The sequence below is a fragment of the Hippichthys cyanospilos genome, chromosome 6, assembly GCF_059441005.1.
Source record: "Hippichthys cyanospilos isolate Australia breed blue-spotted pipefish chromosome 6, RoL_Hcya_1.0, whole genome shotgun sequence".
NCBI classification, from domain to species: domain Eukaryota; kingdom Metazoa; phylum Chordata; class Actinopteri; order Syngnathiformes; family Syngnathidae; genus Hippichthys; species Hippichthys cyanospilos.
This window is the reverse complement of record NC_142374.1, coordinates 13,091,328-13,105,483: the sequence shown is the minus strand read 5'-3', so window position 1 is coordinate 13,105,483 and position 14,156 is coordinate 13,091,328. Positions and strand designations below refer to the sequence as shown.

At 40.9% G+C, this 14,156-nt stretch overlaps 2 protein-coding genes across 2 annotated transcripts in view; one reads left to right on the top strand and one right to left on the bottom strand.

Annotated features, from left to right (window-relative positions):
* The window catches only part of LOC148422247 (nuclear factor of activated T-cells 5-like), a 39,610-nt gene extending 28,250 nt beyond the window's left edge, over positions 1–11,360 (top strand). Inside the window, exons 11-12 of the mRNA XM_088417675.1 lie at positions 3–2,082; positions 2,427–11,360. Of these exons, the coding sequence (XP_088273801.1) occupies positions 3–2,082; positions 2,427–2,803 (2,457 nt within the window). The 3' untranslated portion in view covers positions 2,804–11,360. The remainder of the gene's footprint in view (positions 1–2; positions 2,083–2,426) is intronic.
* A 123-nt stretch (positions 11,361–11,483) lies between these two features.
* On the bottom strand, positions 11,484–13,856 carry nudt7 (nudix (nucleoside diphosphate linked moiety X)-type motif 7). Its single transcript, XM_088417678.1, has 3 exons — positions 13,444–13,856; positions 12,473–12,631; positions 11,484–12,384 (listed from the first exon to the last, which is right to left on the bottom strand). Exons 1-3 carry the CDS (start codon positions 13,603–13,605, stop codon positions 12,043–12,045), a joined length of 663 nt encoding a protein of 220 aa, XP_088273804.1. The 5' UTR covers positions 13,606–13,856; the 3' UTR covers positions 11,484–12,042.
* Between the last annotated feature and the right edge of the window lie 300 nt (positions 13,857–14,156).

Sequence of the window (14,156 nt, the reverse complement as noted above, 5' to 3'; positions counted from 1 at the left end):
AGCAATCCCCTGGCCAAATTGTTTCAGTGCAGCAGACCCTTGAGCTCAGTTCCAGCACCCCTCATTCAGGCGGGGAGTCTTTTCAGAGCTCATTACCCCTACAACCTGAGGATGTGGAGCTTCCCCAGGCACCCTCCGTCTTTCCCAGCCTGGAGTCTCTCAACTCTATACAAAAGCAAGACATTGCCACAACAGCATCCTTCCCAATGTCAGGAGATCCAACAATTCCCCCAGTGACACCAGAGGTCCCCCAGCAGTTCCTAAGAGACCCCCAAGAAAGCCTGTCCCCTGAAAGTTCTAACAGTGGTGCTGTCGTGGTTGTAGCCATGTCCCAAATAGCGGCACCCTCTCCCCCACAGCCACAGCAACCACAGGTTCCATTATTTGCCCAGGAAGGCGTTGCCCAGCTCGAGAGGGCGGTTAGGGAGCTCCAGGCTGGGGCTAACCCCGCACTGCAGCAAGTTATAGAAGCGGCTGTAGCCCAGCAGCAACAACAGCAGCAGCTCAATTCTGTGCTTTACAGCCCTACTTCCTCTGCAGACTCGCTTCAACAGCATGTTCAGGAGAATATGAACAGCCTTAGGTTGGGAGCCACAGATAATTCGCTGTCGTCCCAACAACAGCTGCAGATACAGCAGCAGCAACAGCAGCAGCAGCAGCAAATACAACAGTTTCAGCAGCAGCAGATACTTGGTAACCTCCAACAGCAACAGCATCATCTCCAGCAGCAACAACAGCAAGTGCTTGGAAACATGCAGATTCAACAACAACTTCTGCTACAGCCGCAAGACCAACAGCAACTACAGCAGCAACAAATTCTGGAGAACATTCAACAACAACAATTGCAACAGAATCAGCAACAAGTCATAAACAACATCCAGCTTCAAGATCAACAACAAAATCAAATGCTAAGCAATTTACAGCTACAACAGCAACAAAGCCAAGCTTTGAGTAACCTGCAGCAACAACAGTTGCAGGAACAGCGAGTTTTAGAGAACATTCAACAGCAGCTTCAGGTCGAGTTGCTCCAGCCTCAGATCCATTCCAGTTCCCAAGTGCAGCAGCCTGTGTCCCTCCTTCAGCAATCTGGTGAGATGCTTACCATCCAAACCAGCTTCCCAACACAGCCCCCATCCCATACGTCACCCCCACAGCAGCTCTTCCAGTCCCCCAGGCCTATTGCAGACACCCAGAGCTCCCAACAGCAGGTTCAAGCCGCCCTGCTTCAGAATACACTGACAGTCTTGACGAGCGGCAGCCTCAATGCAGAGCAGCAGTCCTCTGGGTCGGCCCTTTATCTATCGACAAACTCTCAGTCCCAACAGCAGCAACAATTGGCGTTCATATCCACCATGGAAACTTCCACCAGCCAGCCACAGCCTGTTGCCATGTTTCATAACCAGCCTCCAGCTCAGCTTTCACAAATGCAGCAGCAGAGCACCCCCATGGAACAACAGCAATCACCACAGCAAAACCAACAACAGTCACAGCAACTGTCCATTGGCCAGCCCGGCTCCTTGTTCCAAAGTATAACTAATCATACGCAACCTAACCCCCTCCCCCAGAATCAGCTCTCTCAGCCGCAACAGGCAAGCCTGCTGCTTTGCACAGCGGATCTAAATCCCCAGACCATCCTTTTCAGCACCCAGACCCAAGGATCAACCCCAATGGGTAGCATCCCGGTTGGACTTTCCCAATCGGAAACGGCCGAGCCAATGTCCTTCCAGGATCAGAGCTCCTTGGGTAACAACTCGGCATCCGCTCAAAACCAACAGCGCAGCATTTTCCAGGAACAGCAGCCCATGCAAGTGGGCACGAGTTCTTCTAGTGTCCCTAACAGTCAACCTGTGGAGCTGTTCCTGCCCCAGGCATCTTTGACCAGCCTACAGAGTACTCTTAATTCACAAGAACTAAACAACCAGTCTGCAGCCCCTGGCACAACTATCTTTGTGGTCCAGGGCACTGTAGGCGTGGTGGACAGCCCTGGCCAGCAGCCTCCCGAACAGCTTTTCCAGACGAATGTGGGTGAAAATGTGGAACAGCGAGGACCAGCCAACTTGTTTGTGTTTGGCATCCAGAATGGTAAGTTATCATTTACAGTAGATTCTTCAAAGTAGTCACCTTTTGCCCAGATAACAGCTTTACACATTCTAATGTTTTCTCTGTCGGTTTTATGATGTGCCAGATGTTTTATGACCTGGAATGACATTCAGATCACAGCTATGTATTATCAATCGTGAATAGCTTGAATGTCTTTGGCTTTTAATGTCCCTGAGGCCATTTGAATTTGTACTTGTTTCCAAACCTTGAACTGGTAGTTTATTTTCGAAACCCCTTAAGCCTGTTCAGCTATGTGAGGGGCTAGACTGGTAGGGGAATTGTGATTGAAGAATATCCTTTATAATCCTTTTTGTCCTTGTCTCCAGACACTCCCCAATTGCTCAATTCCTCCAGCTCAGCCCTTCCAGTTCAGAACCAGGCTCAGAACACGGGTCACATGCAACCCCTAATGGAGCAGCCTATGGCCCAAGCGGCTCCCAGCATGCACGGCAGCCTACAGGCACAGATGCAGTCCAGCCTGGAGAGTGCCATGCAGACCAACCTGCAGAACGCCATGCAGGCCAATGCCCAGGTGACCCTGCAACCAGTTTTACAGGCCAACATAGACACAAGCCTGCCAACCCCAATGCAGACCAATCTCCAGATACAGAGCAGCTTACAGAGTACATTGCAGAGCTCCATGTCGGCCGCATCCGACATGGGTAAAATTGAAGACCTACTGGAAAGTCTTCAGAAGCAGTGACGTGACGTGTGTGCGGACCACGTAGAGAGAAGGTAGCCATGTACTCCTAAAGTCGACGAGACTTGCCGGAGCATGGTGTTTTGTGCCAATGCCACAAAACATAAAAAATAGGTATATTTAAGAAACAAATGCCCCCCTTTTACCTTGAAAGAAAACAAACAAAAAAAACGAAATATGAGCTTATGTAACTCACTTTTATTAACTATTTATCATAAATTATAGCCTTTGTATATCAATTGTCCTTGAATTGATCTGCCTTGTGTTATTACCCCTCTTGCGGGATCAGAGAGGCCTGTAATAACTGCTTTAGTCGTGAAAACAATGCAGTGTTTTGTTATCAAGAGTGTTTTAATATTATGGGCCTAGGAGAGCAGGGGCAACCAAACCTGGTTTTAGGTTGGAAAAACTGGAAGGAAGAATGTCACAACTGGGGAACTTGATGATCATTGAGCAGGCAAAAGTCGTAAATAACAGACATGGATTAACACGTTTGATTGTAGACAAAAGTTGGGCTGAATCTCATTTTTGGAGTGTGGAACTTTGTAGACCATCCAGATTGTGCGTGTGTGTTTTTTTGTTTTTGTTTGTTTTTTTAAGTACTCAAAATCTGCTAACATGATCTAACAGCTCTTATGTACATTTGAAGAGAAGGCACTTGAAAATGTAATAACTATAAAGTATTACAGTGAACTCTCAATTATCGCAAAGGATCATTTCTAGACCCAACCATGAAAGAAAGACCAAATACTGCAGAATCTTGATTAATTGGACCCAGAATCAGTGGACTCTAGCTTTAACAGAAATAGTGGTGCCCAGGCACAAACGCCAAATGTCTGCAAGTAGCAAGTAAAGTCCATTTGTTCTGAATCGGCTGCTGTTGTTTGCTGATACAATCGACAGACAGAGCCTGGCACTTGAGTTCCTTTGCCAAGCATGCCACAAACCGTTCTGGGTGGGACTAGAAAGGCCCTGGACAACGGGGTCAGGGGGCTAAAGCCGTATGTATGCTTTACAGCCGCTATTTACAGTACTCGTCGGCGCTCGTCTTGTGCATGTCTCACAAACATTCGATACTCCATTTGGTACATTACAGTTTGTTATTTGTCAAGCCTATCTCAATGGCATACACACAAAAAGGAAATGCGGGCAACAAATCGAAACGTACATTGGAATGGGCCACTGTGAACCCTGATTTTAATGTCTAGGCACGTTCACAGCACTATTGGCATCAAAGCAACATTTAAAAGTAACATAAAAACTTTAAGAAACACGTTGAATTGTTTTTGTATTCACGATTTTGCACTGTATTGAGCTTTTTTTTCCACGACAAAAATAAGACTTTTTTTTTTTTTCTTCAAGACAATCCCTCTTTATTTGTCTGTTAAATTGAGGTGCCACTTTATGTAAAAAAAGAATTGAAATTAACGTGCCATGGTTAAATATGTATTCAAACACACTTAATAATACACACAAATGTTTTTCAAAGATTTGGTGTGCTTTTCTCACACGCTTGCTGTCAAAAACTAGAGACTAGACTGTTGTAGTAGCATAACGCTGCTCCAAGGAGAAAAAAGAAGACGCTTGACCACATAAGATGCTCTTTGTCTAGGTTACTGTAAAATCGTCATATGAAACAAAAGGGTATCAAACAATGTATATTTAACACCAAACAAGTCATATCCTTTTGCATCATGAGTCCACCTAGCCAATTGCTAGTAGTGTCAAATGCGTTATCCGACTAAGCAGAAATTAGCATGGATGCTACAGTAACTATAGGCCTTGAAACAACTTCTCCTTTAAAACGCACGATGCAGTAACACTTGAGTATACAACAAGATAAAGTCAAACACTGTATATTTAATCAGCAAAATGTTCAACGAGTCATTATTGAGTTCTGTCACAATTGTCTGCTAACTTAATGCTAAATGTAAACACTTTAGAGGAAGAACGTTCATGCAGATGTTAGGATGATTAACATTTAGACAACCGTTTACAGTAAACCAAAAAAATTAGCCTATAAATCTCCCGATACAACGAGGGATCAAAGAATGAATCACAATAGAAAGTAGTGGGTGTTCACTGTAATAGTCAAATGCATTATGAAGCACATTAGCTTTTGTTGACTCGAGTTTAACACTCCCAAATGAGATTGAACCTAGTTGAATACTGTGACTTCTCTCGGTGTTTCCAAAAAACTATGAAGTTTGTCGTATCTTTTTTTGTTTGTTTGTTTGTTTTTTGTTTTTTTTTTGTCTTTTCAACTCTATGCGGATAGAAACTTTTCACTTTGAGTGTTGTGTGGTTTTATATATATATATATTTTATCTCAAGCACTTTATAACCTCTTCTGTGTAACCAGCTAATCCTTACATCCATCCACACGCAAAAACATAAACTCCAATCAAGGCATCCAAAAAAAAACAAAAAACAGTCTTTGTAAGATAGAAACATAGCTGAGCATCTTCTCCATAGTTTGTACGTCCAGGCCAACTTAGTATTGAAAGATTCAAACGCGAAACCCATGATTTACTACTAGATGTAGTATGAGGGCCACACTGGAGGAAAACTAAATCCAGAATTAAGTTTCAGTCTTTAGAATAAAATCTTAATATTCAAAGGGAAAAAAGTTTGAAAAACAACCCTTTATATTACAAGAATGAAATTAAAAAGGTTTTTTGTTTCTTCATTTCCTCAAATGTATGATGTTAATATGCAATTATTTTTTTCCAAGGTCCTTTTCATATTTTAACAAGCAACCCATTTATTTTTATTTTTTATTTTTTTACAAAATAAACACTACCGGATCTTTTACACAGTACATTATAGTACATTAGGAGGCAAATGCAACATTAACTATGAAAGACAGTTTACTACATTTTCAGACGTAAACTTGACATGCAGTCAGAACACATAAATTGATACTACAGTGGTACCTCGGTACTCGACCATAATCCGTTCTGAGGTGGTGGTCGAGCACCGATTTGTTCGAACACCGAAACCAATTTTCCCATAAGAAATAATGGAAAGTATGTGTGCACAAGTAAATGTGCACAAGCAGTACATGATAAAGATAAAGATAAATAAAGCATTATAAACCATTTTGTATAATTTACTTACGTTTTGGAGAGTGGTTGATGGCATACAGGAATGGATGTGGAGAGGACGGGAGGGAGTTACTCCTTCCATGATGACGCTAGCTAACTGCGACGCGAGGTCGGACACTCGTACACCACGTTCATATTTTGCTATAATTTCCTTCTTCGGTTCAATAGTGGTCCTCATTGTTTTCCTCTTTGCCTTCCCCTTATCACTGTCTTTCTTTGGATTCATTATTAAGGGCTAGAGCAACACGAAAAAGTTTAAATCCGGGAAGAAATACTCGAACAAACGTCTTACTCCGCTGGCGGTCTGAGTTGAACTGGCGCTTACCCTCTGGCCGAGAAGGGCTGAGGAGCGCGTTCGGGTCGGCTCGGCTCGGCTCGGCTAGTCGAGAACCGAAAATCTGTTCGAGGTCCGATGCATTATCTACTTGAATTTTTTGGTCGAGCACCGATTTGGTCGAGTATAGAGGCGGTCGAGTACCGAGGTACCACTGTATACTGTAAATAAATAAGAAAAACAAATTCAGGTGTGGATTAAATGATGCAAACAAATTTTTGGCTTATTTCAAGAAACAAGGCATGTTAACAGACTACACTCCTAAACGTGGAACTTACCTACGTAAATACATAATACACACATATAGAAAACAAAACTTACTTAATGGCTTTTCTTACCGAATAATAGGACTAGTTTCTCAAAATACTACCCCGAAACAAATTCCACCTTTTACTGTAGATAACAGATTTCATTCTTATCAAGTTCAAAAATTCAAAAAATATTCAAAAATCCCTATTTTATTCTTTTACATTCGGACTTTTTTATTGGCCTCATTTTTTCCCCATGTGACCCGAATGCTGCTCAGCGGTCCAGTCCAGCATTGTACATTTTGGCCATTCCCGCATACTTGTTGTCATTTGATCTGTAGTTTCCAGTCCTGTGTTGGCTGCTCTTGTTTTTTCTTCATCCCCCCCTCCCCATGCAGATATAACACTTTATTGAGATGAAGGTCTGTTATCATATTGCCCTTTCTTTTCGTACTGTTCGACCTTGTGTTTGTAGAAGTTTTAAAGAGGAGGCAGGCAGCATGTGAATTTGGCACCTTCCCGACTTTTGTGAACGGTAGCTGCGATGATAGAGGCGTCCATTTTGTTTCTGCGGTGCCAGGTTTGGGCACTATTAATCAAGATAACATTTATTGTCATCTGGTTGTTGCTTTCAAGCAGTGGTCAAACCAAAGCTCCTGACGTCAAATTGTCTTTGCTTTGTTTTTTTTGGTTTTCAAACGCCCTCGTCGTCGTGTTTACTCAATTCTACTTGCAGCTGTTGCGTGTACAGTCCAGAGAAAGAATTGTACAAAGGTACTTTAAGAGCATTTCAGACAATTAGATCATTTAAAATGTGTCGCAACATCACACTGCTGTACGTACTTAAGCATATCTCCCCCCAAAAAAGGTGTCTCGCTCATTTGTTTACATTTTTCATCTTTACTCTAGTCCCATCGCTGTTTGTGATCCATTTTGAAGTGAATTATCTTTTTTAGACTTTTGTATCCATGTATCAAAGTGTAGAGTATTTTTGTAACTTCAAACAACAAACAAAAGGTCTTGTTTGATTCTCACAGTGCAGACTAGTATCACATCTGGTATGTTGCCGAAAAGCTAGCGCAGGTGTGTTGTGCTCAAAGCAAGTCCAGATTGATTTTTTGTTTTCTTTTGTTTTGTTTTTTTCCCCCTCGTATACAGGGGATCCTCGGTTAATGACGGAGTTATATTCATACAGTGGTGACGTCACTTGAATTTGTATGTAATGTGTAGTGTATGTCAAGCCGAAAGTTATGACGTTTTTACAATAGATAACTGTATTAAAATAAATATAAAACTAATAAAGTTAAATGCCATGTATTGTATGATTGTTTCTTAGACTTCAACAACAACATGAGATTAACTTTTTATTTGAGAAAAATGATGCAATACAACCACTCTCAACATTAGGGCCGTTCAACAACCCAAATATTCTCCAAAATACTGCTTTTCATTATGTTCCTGGACCACACACCCAGAATGCCAATTACCATGTCGTGTCGATGGCAGTAACGATCGGATTCAAATTTTTTGTTCCTTGCTAGAGGAAAGTTTTATCTTTTTTTTTTTTTTTTTTTTTAAATCAGAACTTAGAATCCCACATTGTGACCAAAGGAATCCTGGTCAGTTATTGCACTTTTTGTTGCTGGAAATTGTAAACCATTCTCGTGGCAGATGCAGCACGCTAAACTAGCAAGCTAGCTGGGGAGATGGTCTGTTTGTTGAAATCAAAGGCGGCAGCCATGCTCACTTTTACCAACAAGCTTGGCTGGGCCAGTCGTCAACCTCCGTTCGTCATGTTAAAAAAAAAAAAAGAAAAGATTTGTCCGTCAATCGCTTTACATTGTTGACACAATAATTGAAATAAGCGATTTGCTGTGCAAATTTTGGACATTGCGCTTCATGGAAAAACACATGGACTCACTAAGGAGAGCATCAAGCACACAGCGTCTGAACGAATATTAATTTGTGTTCGAGAATCACAGGTTTCATTAAGATTTGATCGTTCGGACAATACGTTACGATTGCCGCGGTTCAGGTTACTGTCGGAGGATTAGGACGAAGCGTAATAGTCATGACAGGCACTCAATGGCGCCTCAAATTAGATCAAGGAGGGAGGGTCTTATTGGAGTCTTTATTGTTACATACTCTTCTTCCACTTGTTGAACTTTCTGTCAATCACACAGAAGCAGAAGACTTTGAAAAAGATTTTGAAAAGGACGGAGACATCTTTGTGAATGTTAAATTATATGAGTACAACAAGTTTGAAGTGGATCTGTTCACTGCTGCACTAATTGATGAAACCCACGGAGGTGGAGCTTATCTATACTGTATAATGACTGCCTGACGATAAAAAGACCAGAAAACACTCGTTTCGCCGATCAATCGACGTGCAGTAGCATGCTTTAACCGCTGCATTCTTGTATTTTCTTTAGGTTCTCTGAAAAAAGCTCCTGTGATTTAAGTACGTGATGCATTTTCATGAAAGCAGGCTTGTCTACAGAAATGAAAATTTAAATATTGATATATTCTAATCATACATTGAATTCCCTAGCATTGACACTTTGGCACAGGGATAGGGAACTGCGGTTCCTCGAGAGCTATATCCAGCCTGTTTTTGATGTGTCTCGCATTCGGCACACCTGTTTGAGATGATCAGAATCGTTATTAGGCTTCCACAGGGCTTGCTGATGAGCTGATTATTTGAAACAGGTGTGAAAGGCCAGGGAGACATCGAAAATAGGCAGGGTACGGCTCTCGAGGAACCGGAGTTCCTACCCCTGCAAATTTTGGCACATTCATCTTTCAATGTTGCGCATCATCTACTGTACTAATCCTTTATTTTCCATACACTTTGATAATAATTTGAACCGGAATTGAATCGAGGAAACGGAATCGGAACAGGAATCATTCAAATGAAGTCCGAGGGGCCATTTTTTGCTAGTTAGCCCTGAGGCTCATAAGCAAGTAATGGCTGCCCTGATGGCGGCAAACTAAAAGGATAAATCACATGATGTGCCATTAATACACAGTCTTTTTCTTACTTTATTTTGACAGTTAGGAGATACTTTTTCCCAATCTGCTGCCATCAACATGAAGGGAATTCCACCGTAAGGATACGGGCAGTTTGGGTGCGAGTTTTAGCTCAACAGTAGGTAAGAAATATATGGAAATATAAGCAATATATGGGTAAGAAACAGATGTTTTTTGAAAGGGGAAAAGGCCCAGTCAAGAGACAAGTGACAAGCCTACAACTTTGAAGAAAAATAACTTTTCACAGACAATACCACGCGCTATACTTGAAATAACTTCTCGTCGTAAGGACTTCTAGCACTACTTCGAATCGAAAAAGGACCCACAAACTGACAGAGGTCTATTACAATAAAAGAAAAAAAAAGGAAAATCGAAAATTAGGTCAAATAATAGACAAATTGTTAATATTTGTGGATCCACTCTTAAGATTTTTTTTTCCAGTCTCTTTCATTTTTTTTCAATTATTAGACTTTATTCTCAAAATTATATTATACTCTTGATGTATTCCAACAATTTGTCACATACTGTAACTCACTAAAGTCAGAATTACAGGAATGAAATGTACCTAAAACACTTATTGGCCATTAATCTAGAACGAATGAAAAGCAGTAAGCACAATGAATGGTAAATGATTGCGTTATTTTTGTGCCAATATAAACCTCGGTTCTCATCTGTAATGACCCACACGTGTGCTGCGTGGTCTGGCGGCATTTTATTTCTCTCCCAGTCATTATTGGTCAAGCATCTCAAGGTGTGGTGGGTTTTTTTTTTTTTGTTTGTTTTTTAACCGTTGGCGAAGTTGTCGCACACTTGTCAGTGATGTTTTCAAGCATTCCATTCCTCTTGATTAAAGGGGGAACTTAAGAGCACATTTTGAAAGGAGTATGCTTCTTGAAGCCATACTCGCAAAAGGGGAGAGCGGGTGGGCTTCACTTTGATGAATGTAATTTGTTTTACCTCATGCTCTGTGCACATCAGACCAATTTGCGGAGAACGTTTCTTGTGGCTAGCGTGTACATTTGTCTTTTTTTTTTTCCTCTCTCTCCCTGTTTTGGGCAAGAAGAAGCGACTGAAGCAGAAGGGTAAATGAGAGCACACAATCCTTTTCCACACACGTTTGTCCTTCAGTGGTGTGTGACTGAATATCCGTGTATATTTAAATGTGAAATATACTGCAGGGGTATTTTGAATTTCAATTGTGGCGCTTTCAACAGAACTTTGTGTGCCTTGAATTAAAAAAAAAAAAGTTTCCGCTGCCGGTTTCTCTCTCTTTTCCCTTCTTATCTCCTGCATTTTTTAAGAAGTACAGCCCAGACTGGTTGTTTTGTGCTAATATGTATTTTTTAACAACCATTGCATGATATCATTTTACCCATTTTTGGATGCCTCATGAGATTGACTTGAGGTTTTTATTTTATTTTAAAGAAGGGACGAAATAATGGTGACTGTGTTCTTGCAAGGGTGTTTTTGTGTTGCCGTGCTTCTCCGCATTTACTCTGTTGCTGTGAAAAGAAAAGAAAAAAAAAACAACTAGTTACTGCCTATTGCCAATAGCGCAAGCCGTATGTCGTCCTGTTGTACTCAAACGGAGCTTGCTCTCAGTTTGCTTTCTCACACTCTTATCTCAGTCAAGTGTGTGTGTGTGTGCGCGTTCGTGAGTGTGTGTATATATTTAGCCTTACAGCCCTGCGTTTAGGGATAATGGTCAGCCCCCAGCGTGTTATCATTCATCTGAATTCTTATTATGTACTTTGCCTTGGTCTGGACATTTGTATACTCTCTTCGATTTGTATCTGTAATCCTGCTGCTACATTAAATTAATAAAAATGAATAAATAACAATCTTAGGGTCTTTTTCCATTCTCCAGAATTTTGAAAGATATGGTATCAAAAAAACATAAATGACAAAGCATCACACTGCTGGAAAGAAGCATTAGGGCCAAATTTAAAAAAAATACAAGGGTGCAAGATGTAATCATTTTTATTTTATTTACATAACCAAAATACTTGTATGAAAAATATTACTTCTTGACTAGCAGTTTCATCTTAGTACAACTTTTTGATCAAAATCTTTCAAGACATCACAAGCTCATTTTTTAAAATGTTATCACTGTGCTTTTGAACTGTAAAATAAAACATCACCACACAAGTACAACAAGTTTACATGGAGTGCAGAATTATTAGGCAAATGAGTATTTTGACCACATGATGATGTGCAACATGCATAAAGAGGATGCTCTTTATGCATGGTCACTGATTGATTTTTTAGTTTTTGAATGTCAAAAGTATATTTGTGAATGTTGAGCTGTTATATTGGTTTCCCTGGTGAAAACAAACCATTGAAATTATCCTTCTAAAATAGCTAAAACTAAAAAAGCCCCACTCCAACTTCCAAAAATATTCAGCTTTACTATTACTGAGTCTTTTGGGTTCATTAAGAACATGATTGTTGTTCTATAATAAAATTAAACCTCAAAAATATAACTTCCCTAATAATTCTGTACGCCTTGTATGAAATGACATGTCACAGTTTACTTGGCGTCCTCAGTTTTTGTTGTAACCTGTGTCTGAGCCTGTGCATCAAGTCCTCGTTGAAAGTCTCATGACGCTCAAGCTTTGTCTTCAGAGCGATGGTGGCGACCACAAAGGCCACCATGGCGGTCAGACCCCAAATCCGATAACTGGCTTTCGTGTGGGGCTCCAGAAAGTCAAAGGAGAGCGACGGCCACCACGCGGCCTCGCCGGCGGCGGATCCGAGGAAAAAGTCCAACGGAACATTGAAAACGGCACTCACTTCCGCCGGGTTGGGTTGGGCCAAAAACGACTCTGGGATGAAGCCCACCACCGGAGTCACCAGGAGAGCATTCTGTTCAAAATATCGAAAAATACATGTGTACTTCCTGTGGCCTGGCGGGGTGTCATGTGATTTGCCAAGACAAGAGGGTTAAGCATACCTTTGAGACGATGCCTTGCAGTGTGCAGATGACGTGGACGTCACCTGGAGGAAGTCCAATCTCCTCGTGAGCCTCTCTTAAGGCCGTGTGCACCTCATCTTTGTCGCTTGGATCTCGTTTGCCGCCGGGAAAACACACCTCTCCCGCGCTGGTCCGCAGCTGTCCGTGTGCATACACACAATAGTGTGATCCAAAAGTGAAGGTGGTAGTCATCATAACAGTATTTGTATGACAAGCACATCAACCATGAATGCAAAAGTCTCATGAGATAATCATTTTTCACACGACTGACCATGCGTTCTTGCGCCATGTCAATGTACATTCACATGAATGATAAACGTTATGATTGAAAAAATATTGATTTCCAACTCACTTCTCCTTTACAATTGTGTTCCTTCAAAACATATCAACTCATTCAATCACAAAGATGTTTTTTTTGGTGTTGTTTTTTTAAGAGTACAGACGTCAAATCCCAGGTACTAATTCTTTTTTTTTCTTCAGTGTTAGGTGAAAATACTGAAGTCCAACATAAAATATTTACCTAATATAGTCAATCGTCTTGGTTGATTATTTTAGCACATACTTAGTTACCTAAATTAATTGTTACATTTACATTAGTTACCTAAAGTAATAGGTTACTCTAGTATTTGACTTAAACTTAAGTACATTAGTAAATTAACTTAGTAAATTACATTTAGTACTTAACCAAAGTAGTAGCTACTAAGAAAGTAGAATTTTTTAGACCCTCCTTCAGCCAAACACTTTAAAAAAAAGTTCCCTAGAATCAAATGTTTGAACTATAAACATCGACTTTAGGGATTGAATGAGTTAATATAGAAAAGTTACATGTTTTTTTGGTCCATAGTACACAAGTTTGTTCTTCTAAAATGTTTTCTTGAAAATCTACCCATGATTATTACTTTTATTTTGCCTGGTCCAGAGTGTGCGGATCTGGCACGTGTGCCTGTTACCTGTTTCGAGCGCTGGGTCATGAGTGTGTGTATCTTGCCGCTTCTAACGAACAGCGGGACCAACACGGAGGCTTGAGGCAGCTCGACCACCTCGAGTTTGTCCGCTTGCTTTCTGAGGTCAAAGGGTTCGAATGCCGCCATCGCTTCCTCCTTGAGGTCCATGTTAGCAGCGGTGGGGAAAAAAAAAAAAAACTACAGCCAGCCAACTACACTGAGGTAAGCTCCCATTTAGCAACGTCGTTTTAAGATGGATTGGGTAATGCAAATGAAGCTAGGTGCAGAGAATGCTACAGTATGGAAAAATAACACATTTTCTAAATCGGTAAACGCTAAAGCCAAAACACGAGTCAACAATACGGCGAACTTGTTAGTATAGGAAACGACAGCGGCGTTAACCACCCACAGCGACACCTAGGAATGGAGGACCGTTGGAACTGTACTGCACATCGAATTGTTTGACGACAGTGTCATGTTAAACAAACATATTGTGGTTGACGCACTTATGTTCAAGTAATAAATGAAGACGTTTTCTTTGGTTTGTTATGGCTCGGCGAAACACCAGTTCTAGCAGAAAAATATTGAATAGAAACACACGTCTCATAATTATGACTTGGGTCTTACGGAGATGAGACATCTAAAAGCAAGAACATTTTATCACTGTTTAATCTGCATAGAAACGCTACAGCTCTCCTTTATTTAATTAGTACTCTTGT

Excerpts from the sequence above, each read along its gene's own strand:
- nudt7 (XM_088417678.1), bottom strand. The coding sequence starts at position 13,605 with ATGGACCTCAAGGAGGAAGCGATGGCGGCATTCGAACCCTTTGACCTC. Across the intron at positions 12,632-13,443 it reads TGACCCAGCGCTCGAAACAG|CTGCGGACCAGCGCGGGAGA; the intron begins GTAACAGGCACA and ends GCACACGGACAG. Across the intron at positions 12,385-12,472 it reads TGCAAGGCATCGTCTCAAAG|AATGCTCTCCTGGTGACTCC; the intron begins GTATGCTTAACC and ends TATTTTGAACAG.